General features: G+C 36.8%; 1 protein-coding gene across 1 annotated transcript in view; it reads right to left on the bottom strand.

Moving 5' to 3' along the window:
- Window positions 1-263: 263 nt before the first annotated feature.
- PTAR1 (protein prenyltransferase alpha subunit repeat containing 1) overlaps window positions 264-23,829 on the bottom strand; it is a 44,888-nt gene continuing 21,322 nt past the window's right edge. The window contains exons 3-7 of the mRNA XM_063455054.1: window positions 15,331-15,397; window positions 14,451-14,555; window positions 11,867-12,080; window positions 10,730-11,034; window positions 264-847 (exon numbers count right to left, since the gene is read on the bottom strand). Coding sequence (XP_063311124.1) covers window positions 496-847; window positions 10,730-11,034; window positions 11,867-12,080; window positions 14,451-14,555; window positions 15,331-15,397 — 1,043 coding nt within the window. The 3' untranslated portion in view covers window positions 264-495. The remainder of the gene's footprint in view (window positions 848-10,729; window positions 11,035-11,866; window positions 12,081-14,450; window positions 14,556-15,330; window positions 15,398-23,829) is intronic.

The raw sequence follows: 23,829 nt of genomic DNA, 5'->3' as shown, positions 1-23,829 counted from the left end.
TTATTCTGCATCATTAGGCACCATTACACCAAAGATGCAGTGGAAGTTGGATTGTTAAATATAGACTAAATGTGGGTTTGGTTTTATTTCATTCTGAATATAGTAAATGGGGGGGACGAAGTGGGCACACTAATGTAAGATGTGATAGCCTCACTCAAACCATTAACCCTACTGAACTACAGTTAAATATAAAAACAAAGCAAAAATAACAAAACACAGCAAAAGGGCAAACCATGTTTAAATATAAACAAGCAGTCTGAAAGTAAGAATAGAATTAACATGTTTAATTGAGAATGGTCTTGATTTTTCATTTAACTCTGGAAAATCCTTGTTGAGATGAAACCAATAGATAATAAATAAAACAACCTCCAAACAAACTTCCATGTAGGTTAGAAATTTTGAAGGGCCTATAGCTTACTACATTTGTAACAATGGCATGTCGTTACAAAAAAAACGAGAATATTGCACTATAATTAAATCAATTTTTTTACGTCGTCAGTGACCTAATAAAGATAGCAGCCATTTTCTGTATGAAGCAGCAAACCTAGATTGCACAGCATTCTGGGAGCTAGATAAAACGCAATTAATGAACCTAAGCTCCGAGTCATAGCTTATAGAGTCTTGCACAGGAGCCCGCTTTAGGCGTTTTGTTTCTTGAGTGTAGCAGTGCTTGCTAGGATCAGTCACTCCATCTACATCCATGCTGTTGGCTGTACAGCTCAGGAAGCAAGTGGTAGTATGTGAATCACTTCTTGAGTTATCGCCACTGTCCACATTTGTCACTTGTGGAGATGATGAATGAGACTGTTCGCTGTGCATTTGATGAATCAAGCTGAAAATCTGGCGCCTTCAAAGGGATTTGATACATAGGAGAGAGGGAGAAAAGAGAAAAGGTCAGAAAAGAATAAATAAATACCTTATGGTGCTAAACGGACAGCCCATGTATGTGCAAAATATAATTTGTTTTAGAACTTAAAAACTGTGGAATTATGCTAATTGTATCCATCAATAAAAATAACAAGAGTTCTAAACAGACACAATGCAGTTTATCAATTATACTGAATACATTTTAGACTTCAATCTTAAATCCAAATTATCAACAAAGTAATGATTTCTCCTAAAACTATTCAAAAGTAATTAAATACAGTTATATGAGTAACTTGTAAAGACACTGGAGCTTGTTTTATTCAAATAGAGGTAGATCATTAGTGGAGCGGAATGCGCAAGAGCCGCGTGCACATTCAAAACAGTCCATAGGAAAGCATTTCTCAATGCTTTCCTATGGACGTTCTGCACGCTGGAAAGAGCAGAAGCGCCTCTAGCGGTTGTCGGGAAGACAGCCACCAGAGGCTGGTTTAACCCTGCTATGTGAAGGGTTAAAACCTGAGGGACCTGGCACCCAGGCCACTTCAGTGAGCTGAAGTGTTCTGGGTGACTATAGTATCCCTTTAATCCTGCAATGTTAATTACTCTAGTTTCTGATAAACTGCGATATTTACTGCAGTTTTTGAGAAACTGCAATAATTACATTGCAGGGCTAAGATTGCCTCTAGTGGTTCTTAGTCCCTAAAGGCACTTACTGCTTTCTATGTGACTTTTGCTCTGCATGAGGACATCCAGCATCAGTTAAGTCCCCATAGGACAGCATTGATTCAATACTTTCCTATAACGAGGGCTTAATGCGCATTTGTGAGCTCTCCCCCCTCCGGTTGGGTGAAGGAGAAGGTGGAACGCTAACCCAGCGTTGGAGGGAGGTCAGTGTTACAAGGTTTTTAACCCTTTCAATGCAAGGGGGCTGGCAAGGGAGCTAAAGTGTAAAGAATTTAACTTTATATTCCTTACACAATAGAATCCCTTTTAACATCACAGTGATTGGCTAAGGACAGTCAGAGCAGTCTTTTTGTTGCAACTAAGAGTACTAGTCATTAAACCGTGCACTGGCTGAGCTGCCACTACTGAACTTGTTTACTAGCCATAGATTCCAAACGTGGTACGTTAAAGGACCCCGGAACACCCATAAGACACTTCAGCTTAATCAAGTGCTTTAGGTTTATGGAGTCTTCCGTTTTAAAGCTATAGCTTAGAAAACCTCCAATGTCTTTGAGAAATAAGCCCTTTTAGCATTAGAATTAGAAAAGTCTCATGGCAGACGGCACCTAAGTCACGCTGGACTCGTCGCTGACAGCCTTTCCAACATGAATCCTGGCTGTGGGTACCCCCAAATGGACATATCCGCTACCGGTACTATAATTGAGGCTGTAGTTCATATTGGACTGATGCCCTAGTGCAGTTAACAACCTAGCTAGCCACAACCATCCTGGTGGTATAATATATACTTCTTGAGTACTCGACTTAAAATAAGCTACTGTTTTATACAGGCATATGCCTGTGCAACTGTACTTGATTAGCTTGCCTAATGAAACCTTAAGTAAACTTTTAATGAAACGTCTTGAAACAAGCAGGGATAGTGCACACAAACAAGAATAGACAAACACATTTTGAAGGGTAGTATTTGACACGTAATTGAGAATACTGTGCAGCTCAGCTTAATACCGCACACATAGCTAGCTTTCGTTGCTCGTGAGTTTGGTAGTTATTCGCTGCTTAAACATGACAACCTAGCTTGTATCAGCTTGTCGTTAGTACATAAAGACACGGGACATAGCTGGGCATTATCACCTTATACTCCAGGGAGTGCTTTATGCTACATGACTATCCCACACGTAGCCTGTATGTGAAATCGCTAGACAGCTTAGATATAGATGTATGTATAACGAAGCCTGCAACTTGACTGTCTGTAACATTTTAATTAAGCTTGATATACACAAAAAACTACAAAATGTGCATATTCTCATGCCACTGTCTAACTTTTTGGTATTCTTGAATAACGCTGTTGTGGCGTATGTTTGAAAACCTGTAACCACCTGCACAACTAAAAATAAAGAATTAAAAAAAAAAAAATAAAAAAAAAAAATCAAGATTTAGAAACGTCTCCTTGGTTGTTAGACAGCCAGAAATGTTCTCTCTTAGAGCGATACTGCCTGCTTGACCGCAGGTGCAGCATGCGCACAGATTCAGAGGCTTCTCAATGAGAAGCCAATGATTGATTATTTCTCTGTAAACAAACTAAACAGCTCTACAGGAAAAAAAAAACAACAAAAAAAAAAAAAACAGGAAGAACTTGCAAAGGCTGCAGTAATAAGTACTGCAGCTTTTACAAGCTTTTTACATATACCCCAATGACAACATGCAGAATGCATTTTTTTTGCATGTATTCATTGGGGGCAGATCTACAAAAACAGCAATTTTTAATTCATTATTTTTTACTGTGGAGTCTTCCTTTAACTCTGGATTTACTAAGCTTAAATGTAATGTTCTGCAAACTGATTATATTCAATTTATAGGTTAACTGCACTTATCACCACAATTCCTTGAATGACATGTAGAAATGTGTGATTATTTTATTAAAGGGAAACTATAATCACCCAAAAAAACTTTGGCTTAAGGAAGTAGTTTTGGTATGTAGCACATTTAGAGCCATGTAGGAGTTAAATTACTTTGTTTATGCAGCCTTTGTCACACCTCTCTGCATGTAATGTGCACAGCTTTCCTAAACAATTCCTGATAAGGAACCTAGAATATCTAGGTTCCTTTACAACATATTCAGTTTAAATCTAGAATGTATCTCCTGCTCTGCTAATGGCTTTCTAGAGCCTGCAGGAGGAGTGTCCACATGCAGTCCAGCGGGCACCTCCATCTTCTTCCTTCAGATCCTGGCACTTAACCCAACAGGAGCAGACATCAGTGATGTATTCTGGAACATGTGCGAGAGTACAATACGGATGTCTATGGAGGAACCCGCAAGAGCTTTTGTAGATATCACATGAAGAACAAGATAATGCTTCAGTTTCCAACTGTTGCTAGTGACAAAGCTTTACAGCGGTAGCTCTGCCTTATATAAAGTTTTACCAAGCGTATGATAAATAAATAAAATAAAGCAGTCCCCGTTTTAACAAATTATATCTTTTGACTGGATTGCTATTTCAATGCAAACTTTATAACATTTTCATTAAGATTTCATTTTTATGAAATGCTTAAGCTGCTTTAAGATCGGGAGATTGCGCTGTATTTTTTATGTTACTTATATACAAATTATTGATGATATCCCTATATACCAATTTAGATGGATACAAGGATATCCATCTAGCAAGGGATTTGAGGATTCTCTCTCCATATAGATATGCACAGTGTAGTGCAAGTGCACATCTCACTCAGTTTCCAGACACATTTTTGCTGGAGCCACAGAGACTGTGTGATTCTATTACCAGCCCCTCTCCAGATATGTCACTAAAGAGAGAGGGGCATAAATAATGTCAGAATATGCAAAGAGCCTGAATCAGATAATTCTCTGAAATATGTATGTTATGTCCTCCTTCAAGATTAAGGGAGCCCTAGCCTTAACATAGAAACATAGAATGTGATGGCAGATAAGAACCATTCGGCCCATCTAGTCTGCCCAATTTTCTAAATACTTTCATTAGTCCCTGGCCTTATCTTATAGTTAGGATAGCCTTATGCCTATCCCACGCATGCTTAAACTCCTTCACTGTGTTAACCTCTACCACTTCAGCTGGAAGGCTATTCCATGCATCCACTACCCGCTCAGTAAAGTAATACTTCCTGATGTTAGTTTTAAACCTTTGCCCCTCTTATTTAAGACTATGTCCTCTTGTTGTGGTAGTTTTTCTTCTTTTAAATATAGTCTCCTCCTTTACTGGGTTGATTCCCTTTATGTATTTAAATGTTTCTATCATATCCCACCTGTCTCGTCTTTCCTCCAAGCTATACATGTTAAGATCCTTTAAACCTTTCCTGGTAAGTTTTATCTTGCAATCCATGAACCAGTTTAGTAGCCCTTCTCTGAACTCTCTCTAAAGTATCAATATCTTTCTTGAAATACGGTCTCCAGTACTGGGTACAATACTCCAAGTGAGGTCTCACCAGTGTTCTGTACAATGGCATGAGCACTACCCTCTTTCTACTGCTAATACCTCTCCCTATACAACCAAGCATTCTGCTAGCATTTCCGGCTGCTCTATTACATTGTCTGCCTACCTTTAAGTCATCAGAAATAATCACCCCTAAATCCCTTTCCTCAGATGTTGAGGTTAGGGGTCTCAAATATTCTGTACTCTGCCCTTGGGTTTTTACGTCCAAGATGCATTATCTTGCACTTATCCACATTAAATGTCAGTTGCCACAACTCTGACCATTTTTCTAGTTTACCTAAATCATTTGCCATTTGGCTTATCCCTCCTGGATCAACAACCCTGTTACATAGCTTAGTATCATCAGCAAAAAGACATACCTTACCATCAAGACCTTCTGCAATATCACTAATAAAAATATTAAAGAGAATGGGTCCAAGTACAGATCCCTGAGGTACCCCACTGGTGACAAGCCCAAGCTTTGAATATACTCCATTGACTTCAACCCTCTGTTGCCTGTCACTCAGCCACTGCCTTACCCATTCAACAATATTGGAATCCAAAATTAAAGATTGCAGTTTATTGATGAGCCTTTTATGTGCAACAGTGTCAAAAGCCTTACTGAAATCTAGGTAAGCAATGTCTACTGCACCACCCTGATCTATAATTTTAGTTATCCAATCTAAAAAATCAACAAGATTAGTTTGGCATGATCTCCCTGAAGTAAACCCATGTTGTCTCTGATCTTGAAATCCATGTGTTTTTAGATGTTCAACAATCCTATCCTTTAACATGGTTTCCATCATTTTCCCCACTACTGAAGTAAGGCTTACTGGCCTATAGTTGCCAGACTCCTCCCTATTACCTTACTTGTGAATGGGCACAACATTCGCTAACTTACAATCTTCTGGGACTACTCCTGTTAACAATGATTGGTTAAATAAATCTGTTAATGGTTTTGCTAGTACACCACTAAGCTCTTTTAATAGCTTTGGGTGTATTCCATCAGGTCCCATTGACGTATTTGTCTTTACTTTTGACAGTTGAAATAGAACCTCTTCCTCTGTAAACTCACGTGTAATAAATTACTAATTTATCCTTTTTCTTAACTGAGGTCCCGTTCCTTCATTTTCATCTGTAAATACCAAACAAAAATATTCATTGAGGCAGTCAGCTAGACCTTTATCCTCTTCTATATACCTTCCTTCTTTTGTTTTTAATCGAACTAATCCTTGTTTTACTTTTCTTTTCTCATTTATGTATCTAAAAAAAAGTTGTCCCCCTTTTTTACTGACTGCTATTTTCTCTTCTGTGTGTGATTAAAAATGAATAAAATAATATTATGTATTATAAAAAGAAATATTGATAAATATTGCAGAAAAGTATAATGGAGGGATATATTACCATCTCAAACTTCTTCTTTAATAGCATTTTCCCCATAAACATTCCACTGTTATGAATCAAACATGGGAAGCGGTAGCCCACAACAGCCTTAGTCTGGTTTCCTCACGTGGTAGCAGAACAATAGGATATAGTCATGGGAAAAAAGAAGTCTATTGTTTTACACATCAGGACATAATTTGTTCCTTAGCAGGTCTTAAAATTAGGTAAATACAAGCTCCGATGAACAACACATGACATGGCAGTAGATTTATTTACCAAAAATAAAGCCAAAATGCAGAAGCCATGTGTGAAAAACTATGTACGCTGTATGATTCAATAGCTGTAAAACCACCTTTAGTAGCAATAACTTAAAGGCATAAAGAAAACTATTATTTCATCAGTCTCTCACATCGGTGTGGAGGAATTTTGTCTTCTTAACAACGTTACTTCAGTTCACTAAGGTTTTCTGGCATTTGTTTATGCACAGCTCTCATAAGGTCCCACCAGGTTGAGGTCTGGACTTTGACTGGGTTATTGCAAAAACCTAATTATTTTTCAGCCATTCCGTTGTAGATTTGCTGGTGTGCTTGGAAGCACTGTCCTGATTAATGATCCAACTTCGGCCAAGCATTAACTTTCAGACAGATGGACTCACATTTGACTCTGATACTTTAGTACACAGAGACGTTCATGGTCGACTCAATGACTGCAAGGTTCCCAGGTACTGTGGCTGAAAAACAAATTATCACCCTTCCACTACCTTGCTTGACAGCTGGTATGAGGTGTTTGTGCATTATGGTCAAACATTTCCACTTTGGCCTCGTCTGTCCAAAGAACATTGTTCCAGAAGTCTTGTGGTTTGTCCAGGGATCCTTGCATCTGGCTTTGCCCCCAATCCGTCTCTCTGGCTGACATCAGAATTGAAATCTTAAAAAGCTTGCAGGTACTGACTATACTTACCAGAACAACTACAATAAACTATAGTTGTTCTGGTGACTATGGGGCCCCTTTAACATGCTGAGGCTGAGATATAACACATATTATTTTTCATTTCTCTGAGCATTGTACGGTCTGACCTTGGGGTGAATTTACTGGGGTGTTCACTCCTGGGAAGATTGGCAACTGTCTTGAATGTTTTCCCACTTTTGAATAATCTTTCTCACTGTAAAATGATGGGACTTTAAATTGTTTGGAAATGGCCTTATAATCCTCCCCAGTTTGATGGGCAGCAAGAATTGCTTTTCTAAGATTATTGCTTATGTCTTTCCTCCTTGGCACACCGTAATGCTCCACACCAGCAAACTACTAAAACTTTGGCTTTTAGAGGTGGTCAAACTTAATGATAATCAATTAATAAAGAGCATTTGAGCAGCGGCACCTGTCTGCTACTTATCCTCTTAATTCCTGTGGAAGCAATAAGGTGTGTTCTGTTGTTCATCGGAGGCTGTTTTTACCCAATTTTAAAAGATCTGCTATGGAAAAAAAGATTGTGTCATGTCCAGATATGTAAAACCATAGTATTCAAAGAGGGTGTAATTTTATCTTCTGCGGTGTGGGACAGATAGATATAAATTGAATATATATTCATATTCCTTAGAGGCCTGCCATAAACAGATTCTATTAACATAAATAAAGAAATTAATGCTACTGCATATAGGGAGATAAATGTAGCTCCCTGTTAGCTAAAGCACCAACAATCATTCAATGAAGAAACAAAACAAAAATATTTTGGAAACGTTCTGAACTTCACACATTCAGAGACTGGGTCCTTACAGTGGAGTGTACTAGAATTATAGAGAACCTTACTGCTTCTTAACCCCTTAAGGACCGGACTTTTTTTGCGATGTTGTACATTTGCGACCAGGCATCTTTTTACACTTTTGTGGTGTTTGTGTTTAGCTGTAATTTTCCGCTCTCTCATTTAGTGTTCCCATACAAATTATATATTGTTTTTTTCAGGACAAAAGGGGCTTACTTTACATACCATTATTTATATAATCTCATGTAATTTAATTTTTAAAAAATGAAAAAATATGATGAAAAATTGAAAAAAATACATGTTTTTTGACTTTTATGTGAAAAATCTTTTACTCATCTACAAAAGCGAATGAAACAAACTGCTAAATAGATTCAAAATTTTGTCCTGAGTTTAAAAATACCCAGTGTTTACATGCGTTTTGCTATTTTTTTGCATGTTATAGGGCTATAAGTACAAGTAGGATATTGCGGTTTCAAAAAATACATTTTTAAAATGTATCAATAGTGACATTGTAACACTATTATCTGTCATAAATCTCTGAATAACATCCCACATGTACATATATTTTTTAAAGTAGACAACCCAGGGTATTCAATATGGGGTATGTCCAGACTTTTTTAGTAGCCAGTTAGTCGCAAACACTGGCCAAAGTTAGCGTTCATATTTGTTTGTGTGTGAAAAAAGTAAAAAACTAAATTGAACGCTAATTTTGGCCAGTGTTTGTGACTAAGTGGTTACTAAAAAAGACTGGACATACCCCATTTGCAATACCTTGGGTTGTCTTCTTTTGCAAATGGTATGCCATCATGGGGGTAATTCTCATTCCTGGGCTACCATACGCTCTCAAAGGCAACGTAACCAACCTGGCCATTTTCAATGTAAAAATATTTGACCCATATATTTGACCCTGTAACGTTCAAAAACGCTATAAAACCTGTACATGGGGGGTACTGTTATACTCAGGAGACTTTGCTGAACACAAATATTAGTGTTTCAAAACTGGAAAATGTATCACAACAATTATATCATCAGTAAAAGTGCTGTTTGTGTGTGAAAAATGCAAAAAAAGTCACTTTCACTGACAATATCATCGCTGTGATATGTTTTACTGTTTTGAATCACTAATATTTGTGTTCAGCGAAGTCTCCCGAGTAAAACAGTACCCCCCATGTACAGGTTTTAGGGTGTCGTAGAACGTTACAGGGTAAAATACAGTGATAGCAAATTAAATTCTCTGGACTTTCGGCCTGGGTTGGCAGGCAGGTCCCTTAAATTGCAATCAATAAAATAACTTCATTATGCAAAAATATTACATAAATACGCACGTAGAATTTAAATATATATGCATATTTATATATTTGAAGTCTACGTGTATATTTATATAATTATTTATGTAATTTTGTATATGGACATATGAATAGTTCGTATTCTTTTTATTTATTTATATATACATAGATATATATACAATTTCATTCTAAGTGTATTTTGATATAAATATATATATATTAATATCAAAATACAGTTAGAATAAAATTTCGTATAGATATAATTTTTTAAAATTTTCTTTAATTAATTTAATTTAATTTACTTATTATTTGTATTTTATAATAATATATATACAATATATACAGTTATATATATATATATATATATACACACACGTGTGTAATTTAATTATAAGTGTATTTTTATATTAATATATGTACATATTAATATAAAAATACACTTAGCATGACATTATATATATGATATATAGACATATTATATAGGTATAATATATGTCTATATATCATATATATACACATATATAATAATATTTTTTTTATTAACTTTAACTTTAATTTTTTTTAATGATTTTACAGCAGCAGGGAGACTGCCTGTCAGCACAGACAGTCCCCCTGCAGGCAGACACATGGACACCTATTGTGACCATGTGGTCGCCCTGTTGGGCGATCACATGGCCACAGGGGTCCTAATTCGCCATGGGGAGACTGTCTGGGCTGCAGGCAGTCTCCCCACAACGGGAGCACCGCCGATCGCCGCCGGGGGAACGACGGCGATCGGGTAAGTACATTTTAAATTAAGGACGGTTCAGGACCGTCGTCGGTCGGCAATGGGAAAATGCCGATGACGGTCCTGAACCGTCCCGCGTCCTTAAGGGGTTAAACAAGAAAGCTCCATAGAGCTGAGGATATATAGCATCCATGGAAAGATACAAATTGATCCCATAGAGCTTTGTCTGTGTCCTTATTGAACAGTGTACTAATACCTCTCCCCACAAGGTATTTTATAATGCTGTATTAGTACACTGTTCAGAATGGTGTTGGTGTGATTGGGGATTTGGCGGAGATAGCCCTTTTGCAGTAATTACATTTATACCGTTACTATTATTTTCCAGCTTTGATTTATTTATTTATGCAGAAAACCACCACTGATCCAATGAAGACCACATGATGTCTAGAATGTCTACATGGTGAACAGTGATCTGCACATGCTATGGATTTGTGAAATGATTCCCAATGCTCCTTTTCCGTACCAAGTGTTTTTCCTTGTTATCTGCAAGCAAAAAAAAAAAAAAAATCTACAATGTTCACTATACCTGTGACACCAAAGTGTTTCATGTCCAGGGTAGGACTCCATTAAATCTTTATTAAGCTCCAATTCTTCTTCAATCAGAGAGGGAAGATCAAATCTCAGAGGCTCCCACTTGCCAACTTCTTCTTTTGGAAGACATGGATTTTGTTCCTTTTCAAAATGGTTTGCAGCTGCGGTAGAATGCTCACAGTCTAATAGTGTTTTACTCTGCAAAGATCTCAGCAAGAACTGGCGATAATGGAATCCACTGTGATCAGATACGTGCATTGACACCCAATGTTTTGTAGAAGATAGCTCATCAACTAGAAGCTATGGTAAAGAAAAAACAAATACACACCTTTAAAAAAAATTGTGTGATTTAGGGACATTCTATATCATTTGTGTACATTATATAGCTACCCCCTACCTTACTACTTATTGAGATAACAGCCAAGCAGTAAGTGGTTTCTCTGCATTTTTTTTTTTTTAAACATTTTTATTTAACAATTTTATGATACAAGAGATTATGCAGTGGGTTTAAGTGCCAGACTGGTTCAATCCTGAACCCAGCCAGCAAAAGCAATGAGTACAATATAATTGCATGCTTCTTTCGGTTTTAATACATATAGATCTGTTTAAAAAAAAATAAAAAATAATAATATATATGACATGTTTATATGATGAAAGATAATGATAACAGCAAAGTACATTAGCTATTATATTACTGATCCATTTAGATAGATTGATATTCACTGGAGTGTGGGAGTAAGTATAAGAAGAACAGTTGTATTCATATCAAAATCAATAATGCAGACATGTTGCTAAATAAATAAATGTTTATACACACAGTTTAGTACACCTTACAGTCAACATCTGCACAGAAAGCACGTTCTACACTTCCATTCTTTTAAAAGGGGCATACACGCCAATAGCATTTTTTTGGGGATTTATTTTAATTACCTGGAATGCCCTTGTTGTGCCAGAAATTAAACAATAAAAACTAGGCCTTTTAGAAAGATGAAGGCATCACATAAATTTTAGCTATTAGGTTGTGCAAAAAGCTCAGTAATGACAGTTGTAGACTTTTAACGTTTTACAAGGTGCCCTTATTCAAGTGTCACATACTTAAAAATGTAGATCAATACTAGGACTTTAAACATACTTTCACAGTCAGCTTTCCAAGGTGTTGAATAACCCAGATACGATGGGACCAAGAATTGTAATTGCTGGGGTACCGGCCTGCAGCTTCACAGCATACATGCATTTCCTCTTGCACAATTTCATGGATACAGTCCATTGGTGCTTGAAAAATTCCATCCTTACTTTGCACAGTAGCTGTAGTATAACCCTGCTGCAGGTGCTGTAACACCCAACGCCTGTTTCAAAATAATTCATGGAATAGAGAAACCAGACCACAATAATGATTTATAGAGTATATGTTGATGCTTTATAAATGCCAGTAATAAAGACACTTTCTCACATATGGATGAATGCCACACTAAAATACAGCATTTGTGTAGTCCTCACATGGAGCAAAACGTGGCAGTATACCATCATTGTCTGAGCTATATTTTTGGGAATATTCATGCAAATAAAATCATGTGATTAAAATGTTTATTTTGAAGGAACACTAAGTCTAGATGGACCTTTCAGGTTGCTTGTGTCAGTTTTGCTTAAGTTGCGCATGAGCTGTGACTTGGACTAGTCTCCCTCCCTGTGCACATGTGTTTAGTGTCCCTGTTATACGTGTCACATGAGACAGTTCTCAAACCTGTACTGGACCATCTATAAAACGTTTAATTAATGCAGTAGGCATGTCATCAGCTTATAGAACAGTTGCACTTTTCCTATATGATGAGTGGAACTTCTGCTCTGGGATAAACAGCAGCTGACTAACCTTCGATATGCAGTTTCTGGATCTTGGAAAGCATACCAATTAAAATGGATTTAAACTCATTAAAGAGCAGAATTTAAACCCCATTGTTTCCTTTCAAAGGTTTTTGCAACATTTCAAAAGTTAAAATTGTATGTGATGTTTTTTTAAATGGCTCTGTCACCTCACCATTTCTTCTGTTTCCTCTTTTCGTCCTCTTACAAACTTGAGAAAAAGTGGAGCTTAAGACAAGTTTCACTTCCTTTGCCAAGATAGTGTAGCTCTTAAGCTCCACCCCATGTCAAATGTAGGAAAAATACATAAGATAAAGTAGTCCCTGCCCCCCAGCTTCAGATGCCCCTTCGGAGGTTAACAAATTTAAACCTATTTAGTTTAGAAAAAAGTCGCCTGAGAGGGGATATGATAACATTATACAAATATATTCGAGGCCAATACAAACCATTGTGTGGAAATCTATTTACAAACCAGACTTTACATAGGACACGAGGTCATGCGTTTAGACTAGAAGAAAGAAGATTTCGTCTAAGGCAAAGGAAAGTTTTTTTTACTGTAAGAATAATCAGGATGTGGAGTTCTCTGCCTGAAGAAGTGGTTTTATCAGAGTCCATACAGATGTTCAAACAGCTACTAGATGCATACTTGCAAAAACAGAATATTCAAAGATATAATCTTTCAATGTAGGGTAATAACTGCTTGATCCAAGGATAAATCTGACTGCCATTCTGGGGTCAAGAAGGAATTTTTTTCCTAGCTTGTTGCAAAATTGGAAGTGCTTCAAACTGGGTTTTTTTGCCTTCTTTTGGATCAACAGCAAAAAACATATGTGAGGAAGGCTGAACTTGATGGACGCAAGTCTCTTTTCAGCTATGTAACTATGTAACTATGGAGGTGACCACGAGAAAGTATACATTTGAGGAAGTTTTGGATAGGAATGTCACTTTAATTATAATTTATTTGGTATAGAGCACATATGTGATATGCATTGTTGGTGTATACATCAGAGCACCATTACTTTGTCTAGTTTTAATACAGCATTTTTTTGTATTGTGCTTTTTTGTTTATAATTCTTTATTTTTGTTGTGCAAAGGATTGACAATCATAATGCCACAACAGCATGTATACACATATCAACAAGAGTATTAGCATGGCATTTGGTGAAGCTGCACATTTTTAAATATGGTATAATATTAGAACTGAAGCTAAATGAATGTGTCCATTTTATATAAAATAAAAAAATAAAAATAAAAGCTAGGTACGTAGCTGGGACAAGTAAAGTTTAGCCAATTCCCTGACGTAGCAAGCTCACTGTGGTAGGCATGAGAATGTCGTTGAAGGTAGCCATATCGGAGGTGTATTGTGCTTCTTAACACATTAATTTTGAATTATATATATATATATATATATATATTCACAATGCTCTTACAACGGATTATTTAAATACACTTTAGCTTATCTAGCGATAGCACCAATTACTTTGCCTCCTACATTGGAATTAGTGTAGGACCCAACCATATTGGGATACTGTGTGGTGGTAGTGGTGAGCTTAACACAATACGGCCATATGGTGGAACTGAATCCCCATATTTATTTGCAGATATATGAGATTTTAAGTGGCCTTGTAAAAGTAAAAAAAACAAAAAACAACAACCACAAAAACAGTATTTTTATGCACGCTGTTCCTTAATCTGTATATTGGGTGCCTATAGTGTCCCTTCAAACCACTTCCTTAATTCCATAGCTGATGAATCCCAAGTGATAAATTTCTTCTATATGAGGTCACTGTAACCTACAAAATTCTATTTTTTTTTCATATGATATAATGAAAACAAATCAAAACTGCATACATTCATACCTGTGAATCCATGTCTCAGGGCTTTTTGGGAACTTTGTCAATGCCAATTTTCCAAGATGTAAATCTTTAACTGGATTCAAAATACCAGATTGTATTAACTCCTTCCTGTCAGAAGAGATGTCACAAGAATAAAGTGAATGCAGAATGTAGTAGAAAGGATTTAGATGCATAGCCAAGTCTTCAAATAATCAATGCAATCTACTCTGTATCGTAAGATTTAGCATTACATTCAGAATGTTTTCTTTCACTAGTTCGGAGTTCACCATTCCTAAGCACACAAAGAACACATATTCTAGGCCCATTATTTAAACAATGTATATAAAAGCAGATCTTGATTGCTTGCTTAACATTTTTGTTTAGTTTTTTTTCATCTTTGTATTTCACTGAATACTATGATTTCTGAGCTCTAGCCCCAACATACTTGATTTAGTTGCCAGCAAATATAAACCATTTGCATCAACGCAAATTGACTGGGAAAGGGGGTTGAATTTACAGAGGACATGCTTCACATTCATATTTAGGTTTTTTTTCTAAGCACCCTAGCGTGACTCTTAACATTCCCCTTAATATTGTAGAGGTCAGGAGTGCAACCATGAGACTATGAAGGTTACTCTACCGAGTCCATCATTGGCGTTCCTTTGAGATTCCTAGTTGCATACAGTGAGCAGACAGTAAGACAGTAAGGTTTGAGGCTGAACTTTACACACCTGCCATTCTAAATCACTACATGTTGCTCCAATGGCAAAGCAGGCAGGGGAACATGCAGAGCCTCATCCTCGGCCATGGGTCTGCTTGGCCTCACTATGAATGACAATGCAGGGGCACACCACCCCCTACGTATGATGCTTGTTGGAGCTTCCAGCTTGAGTGGATTACATACCTCACATTCCATGCGGTGGTGACATCTGGATTCAATAACAGAAGTGTACAGGTCACATCAATCAGCTCTACAAGGAGAAGGCAATATTAACATCATAAGTATACCATTAACCTTCAATATAAGGAGGCAAATTAGTGGGAGAGCATTTAGAACATATACAATGTGTACATTTAAACCATACAGAATCAATGTTCAGTACAGGCATATTATTTAGGTTTGAACATCTAATATTATTTTCCACTAAAATGTGATATTACCCAGCTACTAATTAAATGTGAACTCTGCTCATAAAGTATTTTATAGTGGATAGAACATCAAACACAGGTGCCAGGTCACAATGGTAATTAGGAAAATCCAACATTCATATCAGTGTTAACAGCACTATCCAAGCAGCTCAGAATGCTGAAACATGACAGCACATAGAATTAGCAAAGGGATTATGAAACCTCAATACCCTACCCCACCCTCCCTCAAATTTAGCATTTTCAATGCATTTCATTTTTTTTCAGTCCCCCGCTCCCTTCCCCACCCCCATTTATTTATGATGTCATACATTATTTTAACACATAATACAACACAATACAAAACATATCATACAAAGTGGCATTATGACAATGTATGCATAAATCACATACAGTCGTGAGCATGGTCCCCCACAATCACTAAGACGAACACTGCGACTGCGAGACCGATTACTACTTTAACTTGTATTACTCCCACTGTATTAGACAAAAACACGCTCTTTTTTGGGCTCAATATAAAGGTCGGTAACCTTTTCCATCAGTTCTCTATAAATGGATGAAAATCTATATCCCGAGTGATAATTGTAAAGTAGCATATTATTTTTCCCCATCTCCAATTGATAAAACAATTGTTTTATGAATAATGCTTTTGTTGGAATAATTACTTGCTTCCAGTGTCAAGCAATTAATATTTTTGCTGCCATTAAGCAATGGGTGATCAAAATATCATGTTTTTTTTTTTTTAACACCTACCGTACGATTTATATTTAACAGAGCAGTTTCCGTTTTTTTTAAATCAACGGTCTTCCAATAATATCCTTTACAGTTTTAAATACCAAGTCCCAAAATTGAACTATTCTAGGGCAAGTCCACCATATATGATACATGGTTCCCTCCTGATGTAAAAATCTCCAACAAACTAGAAAGCCTTACTGGCACCATGTACCACCTGTACATGACTTACTTGTGTCTCTAAGATGTTAACACAATGTATGTTTGATTTTTAAAAGTGTACAATCCCAAACCCTATAATTTGTGGAGATCGCTAAATCTTTTCCCCATTGTTTCATAGGAGATTATTTCAATATCAAATGTATTCATGTTTAATAATTCCCTTGCATTAGAGAAAGATAATTTTTCTTACTTGTACCATTGAATGTTTTCTTAAATAGGTTGATTACATCATTATTCTACTGTAATAGATGTTCATTAAGAAACCCTTGAACTTCAAGGTATTTAAATACGGTATATCTTGTTGAGAGAGGTTACATTTCTGCTTCAATTTATCAAAAGATAATATTTGATAATTCTCAAATATTTCCCCTATTGTACATTCCTGTTTAGTCCAACTTCTTAAATCAATGTCAGGCATTACTGTCTCCAATATTCTAATATTAGAACCTTCATAAATATTTTTTAGATCTTGCTTTATACCTTGCCATTCTTTGAATATTTGTGAGAGTATTAATTAATTATTTGTATCATTAGCACTTGTCTTCCTTCCTATATCATTCCACAATATAAAATCCAGGTTATCGATGCCTACTCTACTTGCTTCCAACTATACCACGCCTGATCCTTAAAATTGCTAACCTGTAATTTATGGGCATGGCTAATCATATTCACCTGATAGGTGTTTCTGATTACAGGAATCCCCATTTGTGCGGAGTATTTAGGCCCTGAGCATTAATTGAAATCACCTTAACCATGCATCCACGTTCCCATTGTTCAGATCCGCAGCTAACTTGTATAACAAATACAAACACATATACAACAATAAAATACCACCCAAAGTATACATACATCTATAGCAAAAGCTATAACTCCTGGAGAACTCCTCTGTCTCCTAGCCCTAGGGAGCTAATCTTGCTCCAATTCTACCTAATCCATTATTACGGTATATATAAAAATTAAAAGACAGGAGATAAAAGTGAAAGGCTGGCCCGTAGGGGGAGCATGTACGGTCTCACCCCTTCTCCCTCGTCACAAACCACCACATTATTAGGGGAGACCAGGACAGAGAAGTGGGCAGAGGGATAAGAAGAAGGGGAGGCAGAGATGAAAAATAAAAAAATCAAAGACAAAAAAAAAACCCTCCCACACCTCTTTTACCGCACTACTTATTTATCAATACATTCAATGCTGTAGTTCTAAAGCTGGCTAGTTTATCAAAAATATAACAATTCTATCCTCCTTCCTAGGAAATGTCATGTAATTGTGAAATATATATACACATATATACACACATACAAATATATACACACAAAGTATCTCACAAAAGTGAGTACACCCCTCATATTTTTGTAAATATTTTATTATATTTTCATCTGACAACACTGATGTTTGGTGTGGACACCATTATTTTCCAGCACTGCCTTAACCCTCATAGGCATGGCGTTCACAGGTTGCCACTGGAGTACTCTTCCACTCCATGACTACATCACAGAGTCGGTGGATGTTCGAGACCTTGCGCTCCCCCACATGTGCTCAGTAGGGTTTAGGTCTGCTTGGCCAGTCCATCACCTTTACCTTCAGCTTCTTTAGAAAGGCAGGGATCATGCTCGGCTTCAGTATTTTACAGTACATGTTGGCATTCATGGTTCCCTCAATAAACTGTAACTCTCCAGTGCCGGCAGCACTCTTGCAGGCCCAGACAATGACACTCCCACCACCATGCTTGACTGTAGGCAAGACACACTTGTCTTTGTACTCCTCACCTGGTTGCCGCCACACACGCTTGACACCATCCGAACCAAATAAGTTTATCTTTGTCTCATCAGATCACAGGACATCATTCTAGTAATCCATGTCCTTAGTCTGCATGTCTTCAGCAAACTGTTTGCGGGCTTTCTTGTGCTTCATCTTTAGAAGAGGCTTCTTTCTCAGATGACAGCTATGCAGACCAATTTGATGCAGTGTGTGGCGTATGGTCTGAGCACCGACAGGCCCAATTTGGACATTTTCACTTAGGGGTGCACTCACTTTTGTTGCCAATGGTTTAGACATTAATGGCTGTGTGTTAAAGGGACACTATAGTCACCTGAACAACTTTAGCTTAATGAAGCAGTTTTGGTGTATAGAACATGCCCCTGCAGCCTCACTGCTCAATCCTCTGCCATTTAGGAGTTAAATCCCTTTGTTTATGAACCCTAGTCACACCTCCCAGCATGTGACTTGCACAGCCTTCCATAAACACTTCCTGTAAAGAGAGCCCTATTTAGGCTTTTATTGCAAGTTCTGTTTAATTGAGATTTTCTTATCCCCTGCTATGTCAATAGCTTGCTATACCATGCAAGAGCCTCCTGTATGTAATTAAAGTTCAAGTTAGAGATTGAGATACAATTATTTAAGGTAAATTACATCTGTTTGAAAGTGAAACCAGTTTTTTTTTCATGCAGGCTCTGTCAATCATAGCCAGGGGAGGTGTGGCTACGGCTGCATAAACAGAAACAAAGTGATTTAACTCCTAAATGACAGTGAATTGAGCAGTGAAATGCAGGGGAATGATCTATACACTAAAACTGCTTTATTTAGCTAAAGTAACTTAGGTGACTATAGTGTTCCTTTAAGGGTTTTTTGAAGGGACAGCAATTTTACAGTGTTATACAAGCTGTACACTTACCAATTTTGGCCAGTGTTTGTGGCTAAGTGGCTATTAAAAAAGACTGGACATACCCCATTTGCAATACCTTGGGTTGTCTACTATTGCAAATGGCATGCCATCATAGGGGTAATTCTCATTCCTGGGCTACCGTACAGTCTCAAAGGCAACGTAACCAATCTGGCGAATTTCAATGTGAAAAAAATGAAATGCAAGCCTTATGTTTGACTCTAACTCCAGAGTCTTGCAACTGTGCATAAACCTTCTATTCGGCCATCACTAACCAATTCTCACAAGCAGAAACGGCTGCATTGGGCAGAAAAATACATGAAGACTAATTTTCAAACAGCCCTGTTCACTGATGAGTGCCGTGCAACCCTGGATGGTCCAGATGGATGGCCACCCTGTTCCAACAAGGCTGCGACTTCAGCAAGGCGGTGGTGGAGTCATGTTTTGGTCCGGAATCACAGGGAGAGAGATGGTTGGCCCCTTTAGGGTCCCTGAAGGTGTAAAGATGACCTCTGCTAAGTATGTGGAGTTTCTGACTGACCACTTTCTTCCCTGGTACAGAAGGAAGAACTATGCTTTCCGTAATAAAATGATCTTCATGCATGACAATGCACCATCTCATGCTGCAAAGAATACCTCTGCATCAATGGCTGCTATGGGGATAAAAGGAGAGAAAGACATGGTGTGGCCTCCATCCTCCCCTGACCTCAATCCTATTTTGAACATTTGGAGCATCCTCAAGCAAAAGATCTATGAGGGTGGTAGGCAGTTTACATCCAAACAGCAGCTCTTTGAGGCTATTCTGACATCTTGCAGACAAATTCAAGCAAAAACTGTCCAAAAACTCACAAGTTCAATGGATGCAAGACTTGTGAAGCTGCTATCAAATAAGGGGTCCTATGTTAAAATGTAACGTGACCTGTTAAAATGTTTAAAAAGTTAAAATGCTGTTATAAAAGTTTGATTGAAACAGCTTTTGATTTCAGTAAATATGCTGCAAACACAACAAATTACAATTTTCAGTTCTTTACAACCTATAAAGTGTTTTGAAACCTAATGTGCGTAATAATTTGGAACAGTGCATTGTAAGTTTATGTTTTAAAAAATACTGTTATCATTAGGAGGTTTGTTCAATAAAATTTGAATTGTACTCTTAATAGTTGATAACATGAGAATTATGCTGACTGTTATTTACATCAAGGTAAATGAGAAAAATATAATTTGCATAATAATTTGGAACAGGGTGTAGAGTAGGTGCTGAATATGATGCAGGTAGTGGTTGTGTACTGTATGTGTAATGGGTGCAGGGTGTGTTTGGGGGGTTTCTGTGTGTTGAGAAAATGTATAGGTCAAAAGGATCCTCTCCTATGTGACACACACACACACACACACACACAAAGTAGATGAAAAAAAAAAAAAGCGGATATCACATTAAGTAGGAGGCCCACGATATACAGATGGTAACTCAGCTCTGCCATGTTATATGCTTTTTTTAAATAAATTTATTATTTTCCTACAAAATAGACATTAATCTTACTTACATAAAACATGATGTTCAGAATTCAATCGAAATCATACAAAAGGTAATAGTACAGTCTATAAATACAAATACATCAACTTAATGCCAAATGGAGAGCAAGGGGAGATCTAAAGATTGGTCACATTAGAGTCTTATACTAGTTTTCCACCCTTTAGTCTTTAGGTGTGACCTGGACATTCTGTCACTCGGGGAAACCATAATCACCATATTCACTTTATAACTTTTCTAGCCAAAAGGTGCTATAGTCTTTAGCTTTCAGATCTTTACCATATAGCTTGTCTAGTTGGGATTCCATTCCCAATTGAAACTTAACCTGAGATAGGAGTTTGTCTAAAGAAAAGGGTAATGCATTGTTCCAATTCCTAGCTATTATCTTTACCGCTATCATAAAATGAATATAAATAGTCGAATCCTTTTGAGAGAAGGTATCAATATTTAAATGTAAAATAGCATTTTCTGGAAATTTAGGAATAGGCTTAGAAATCAATTTATCAAGAGTAACAAAACTTTCCTGCCAGAAGTTTCTGACAATCTCACATTCCCACCAAATGTGTATGAAAGAGCCCAACTGTTGCTTACATCTCCAATATAGTGGTGAAGTCGAGCTATACATTTTGGCTAGTCTGGTAGGGACAAGGTACCATCTATTTATTACTTTGTATAATGTTTCCAGTAAATACAAACAATGAATATTTTTAGCTGTTCTGGATATAACTGCACACCAATTTTCCTTATTAATTTGTATTTTTAATTCTCCCATTTTTGCAAAGAAGTAATGACAGGAGGTGCATCCAGTTTTAGGATAGCATTAATTGCTGAAGCGGATACTTTTTACTGTCTTATTATTTAATTTTAAACATCTCAGCTTAGCCCCGACTTGAAGATTATGCTCAATCTTTTGGTTTAAGAAGTGTAATAATTGTAGGTAACCGGAATTCCTGCTTCCGTTGTGGGAATGGTTTAATTTTATCGTTTACAAACAACTGGTCAGTCTGGACGATACCACTAGAAATCCAACTCTTTAAGTTAAGGTCTGTTACGTAATATGGTATTAATTCAATTTTAAGAGTTAAGGGGATTTTGGTTTCTATATTGCACTTCCTTTTTATAATCTGCCAAATGTCTAGTATTGAATCTATACATATATTAGATTTTCTTATAAGTCGGACTTTAGTATCAGCAGAACTATACCAGAGTAGAGAACTTAGGTCTTGGACTTGACATATCTCCCTTTCTAGGATATACCACCCCTCGTTCTTAACACTTTCCAACTGGGTTTGATAAATATGGAAGAACTCGTTTGCCAGATATATATCGTTAATGGTCGGAAAACCCAAGCCTCCTTCTTTAAATTTTCTGTGCCAAGAGTATTTTATTTATTCTAGGTCTCGTGTTTTTCCAAATAAACTTAGTGACCGAATTTTGAATCATGTCGAGCCATGGTCTAGGTATTCTTATGGGAAGCATTCGGAACAGATATGCCCACTTACGGAAGAGATATGCCTTTATTAAATTCATTCTACCCCACCAAGAAATTTCTAAAAAAAAATTCCATCTGTTCAGAGCTTTAGACATGTCCCTAAAGTTGCTCAGAAAGTTAATCTGCATTAATTCTGAGGGATTACTTGTCAAAAATATCCCTAGATACGGGATACTATTTTTAGCCCATTTAAAGTTATAGAAATCTTGTAGGTGGGTCCTGGTGGCTGTATTTAAATGAATATATAATATGGTTGTTTTATCTTCGTTTAATTTATAGTTAGAAATGTCGCTATATTCCTTTACAACCTCCATAAAAGCCTCGATAGATTTAATAGGATCGGTAAGGGTCAAAATTAGATCGTCAGCGTACAGTTTCAGTTGCAACTCTCTATGTTTAATAGTTATCCCTCTTATATGTTGGTTAGATCTTATTTTATTAGCCAAGATTTCCATAGTAATTATGTAGAGAATAGGGGACAGCGGGCAGCCCTGTCTTGTTCCATTATACAAATTGAACCAGTCAGCGCAGATGTTAGAGCCCACTGTCCTCGCCGAATGACCGGTATATAGAGACATTATGACTCGATGGATCCAACCCTGGAATCCAAATTTTTTCAGGGTTTTGCTCATAAAAACCCAATCCACTATCAAACTCTTTCTCAGCGTCCACCGTTACTATAGAAAGGTTTTTTTTTGTTCTATTAGCCAAGTCTATGATGTAAATGATACATCTGGGGTTATCAGAGGAGATTCTACCTGGTACAAAACCTATTTGATCGGGGTCTATTATATCATCTAGTATGGTTTTCATCCTATTTGCTATTATTGCAGCAAAGATCTTGACATCAGTATTTATGAGAGAAATAGGTCTAGAACTTTCCACCTGAGTTGGGTCTTTATTCTGCTTCAGTATTGGTGTTATATTTGCTCTTAGCATTTCTTTGGGGAATTGACCGGTTTCTACTATATTGTTAAATAAGTCTGCTAATTGTTTTTTGAGAAGATCACCAAAAGCTTTATAAAATAGATTTGAAAATCCATCAGGACCCGGAGTTTTAGTATTCTCCAATTTTTTAATAGCTTCCTCCACCTCTTGGGTCGTTATCTGAGCATTAAGAAGTGTTCTTTGAGATATTGTTGGGAGGTCAATAGCCTCTAGATATTTGTCTATATCTTTTTCTTTTGTTGAAAGGGAATATAAGTCGCTAGAATATGTATTAAAACATTGCCCCATAGACGTGCGAGAAATATGGATATTGCTATTCATCTTTATTTTTGTTATTCTACGTGAGACCCTTTTATCTCTAAGCTTCTTAGTAAGGAGTTTGTCTGCTCTGTTCCCTATACTGTATTCTTTCAAACTAAGCTTTGCCAGAATTTGTACAATGTTGATTTGATTAATTTGGTCTTTAATCATCTTAATCGCTTCTGAATTAACTCTAGAAGGATTCATCTTATTCTTTTTCACTTTTTCAGCTAGATTATTATAAAGAGGGAATAAGTCCAGACTTTTGTTCCTATTTAAGTGTGCTACTAAGCTTATTAAGTTGCCTCTCATGGTAGCTTTAAAAGAACACCAGTTATTAGGATATGAGGTTTCGTTGGGCATGTTAATTTCAAAATAG

The sequence above is a fragment of the Pelobates fuscus genome, chromosome 5 (assembly GCF_036172605.1).
Source record: "Pelobates fuscus isolate aPelFus1 chromosome 5, aPelFus1.pri, whole genome shotgun sequence".
NCBI classification, from domain to species: Eukaryota; Metazoa; Chordata; class Amphibia; order Anura; family Pelobatidae; genus Pelobates; species Pelobates fuscus.
Note: the sequence above shows the minus strand (reverse complement) of the source record. Positions and strands in the feature narration are given on the sequence as shown.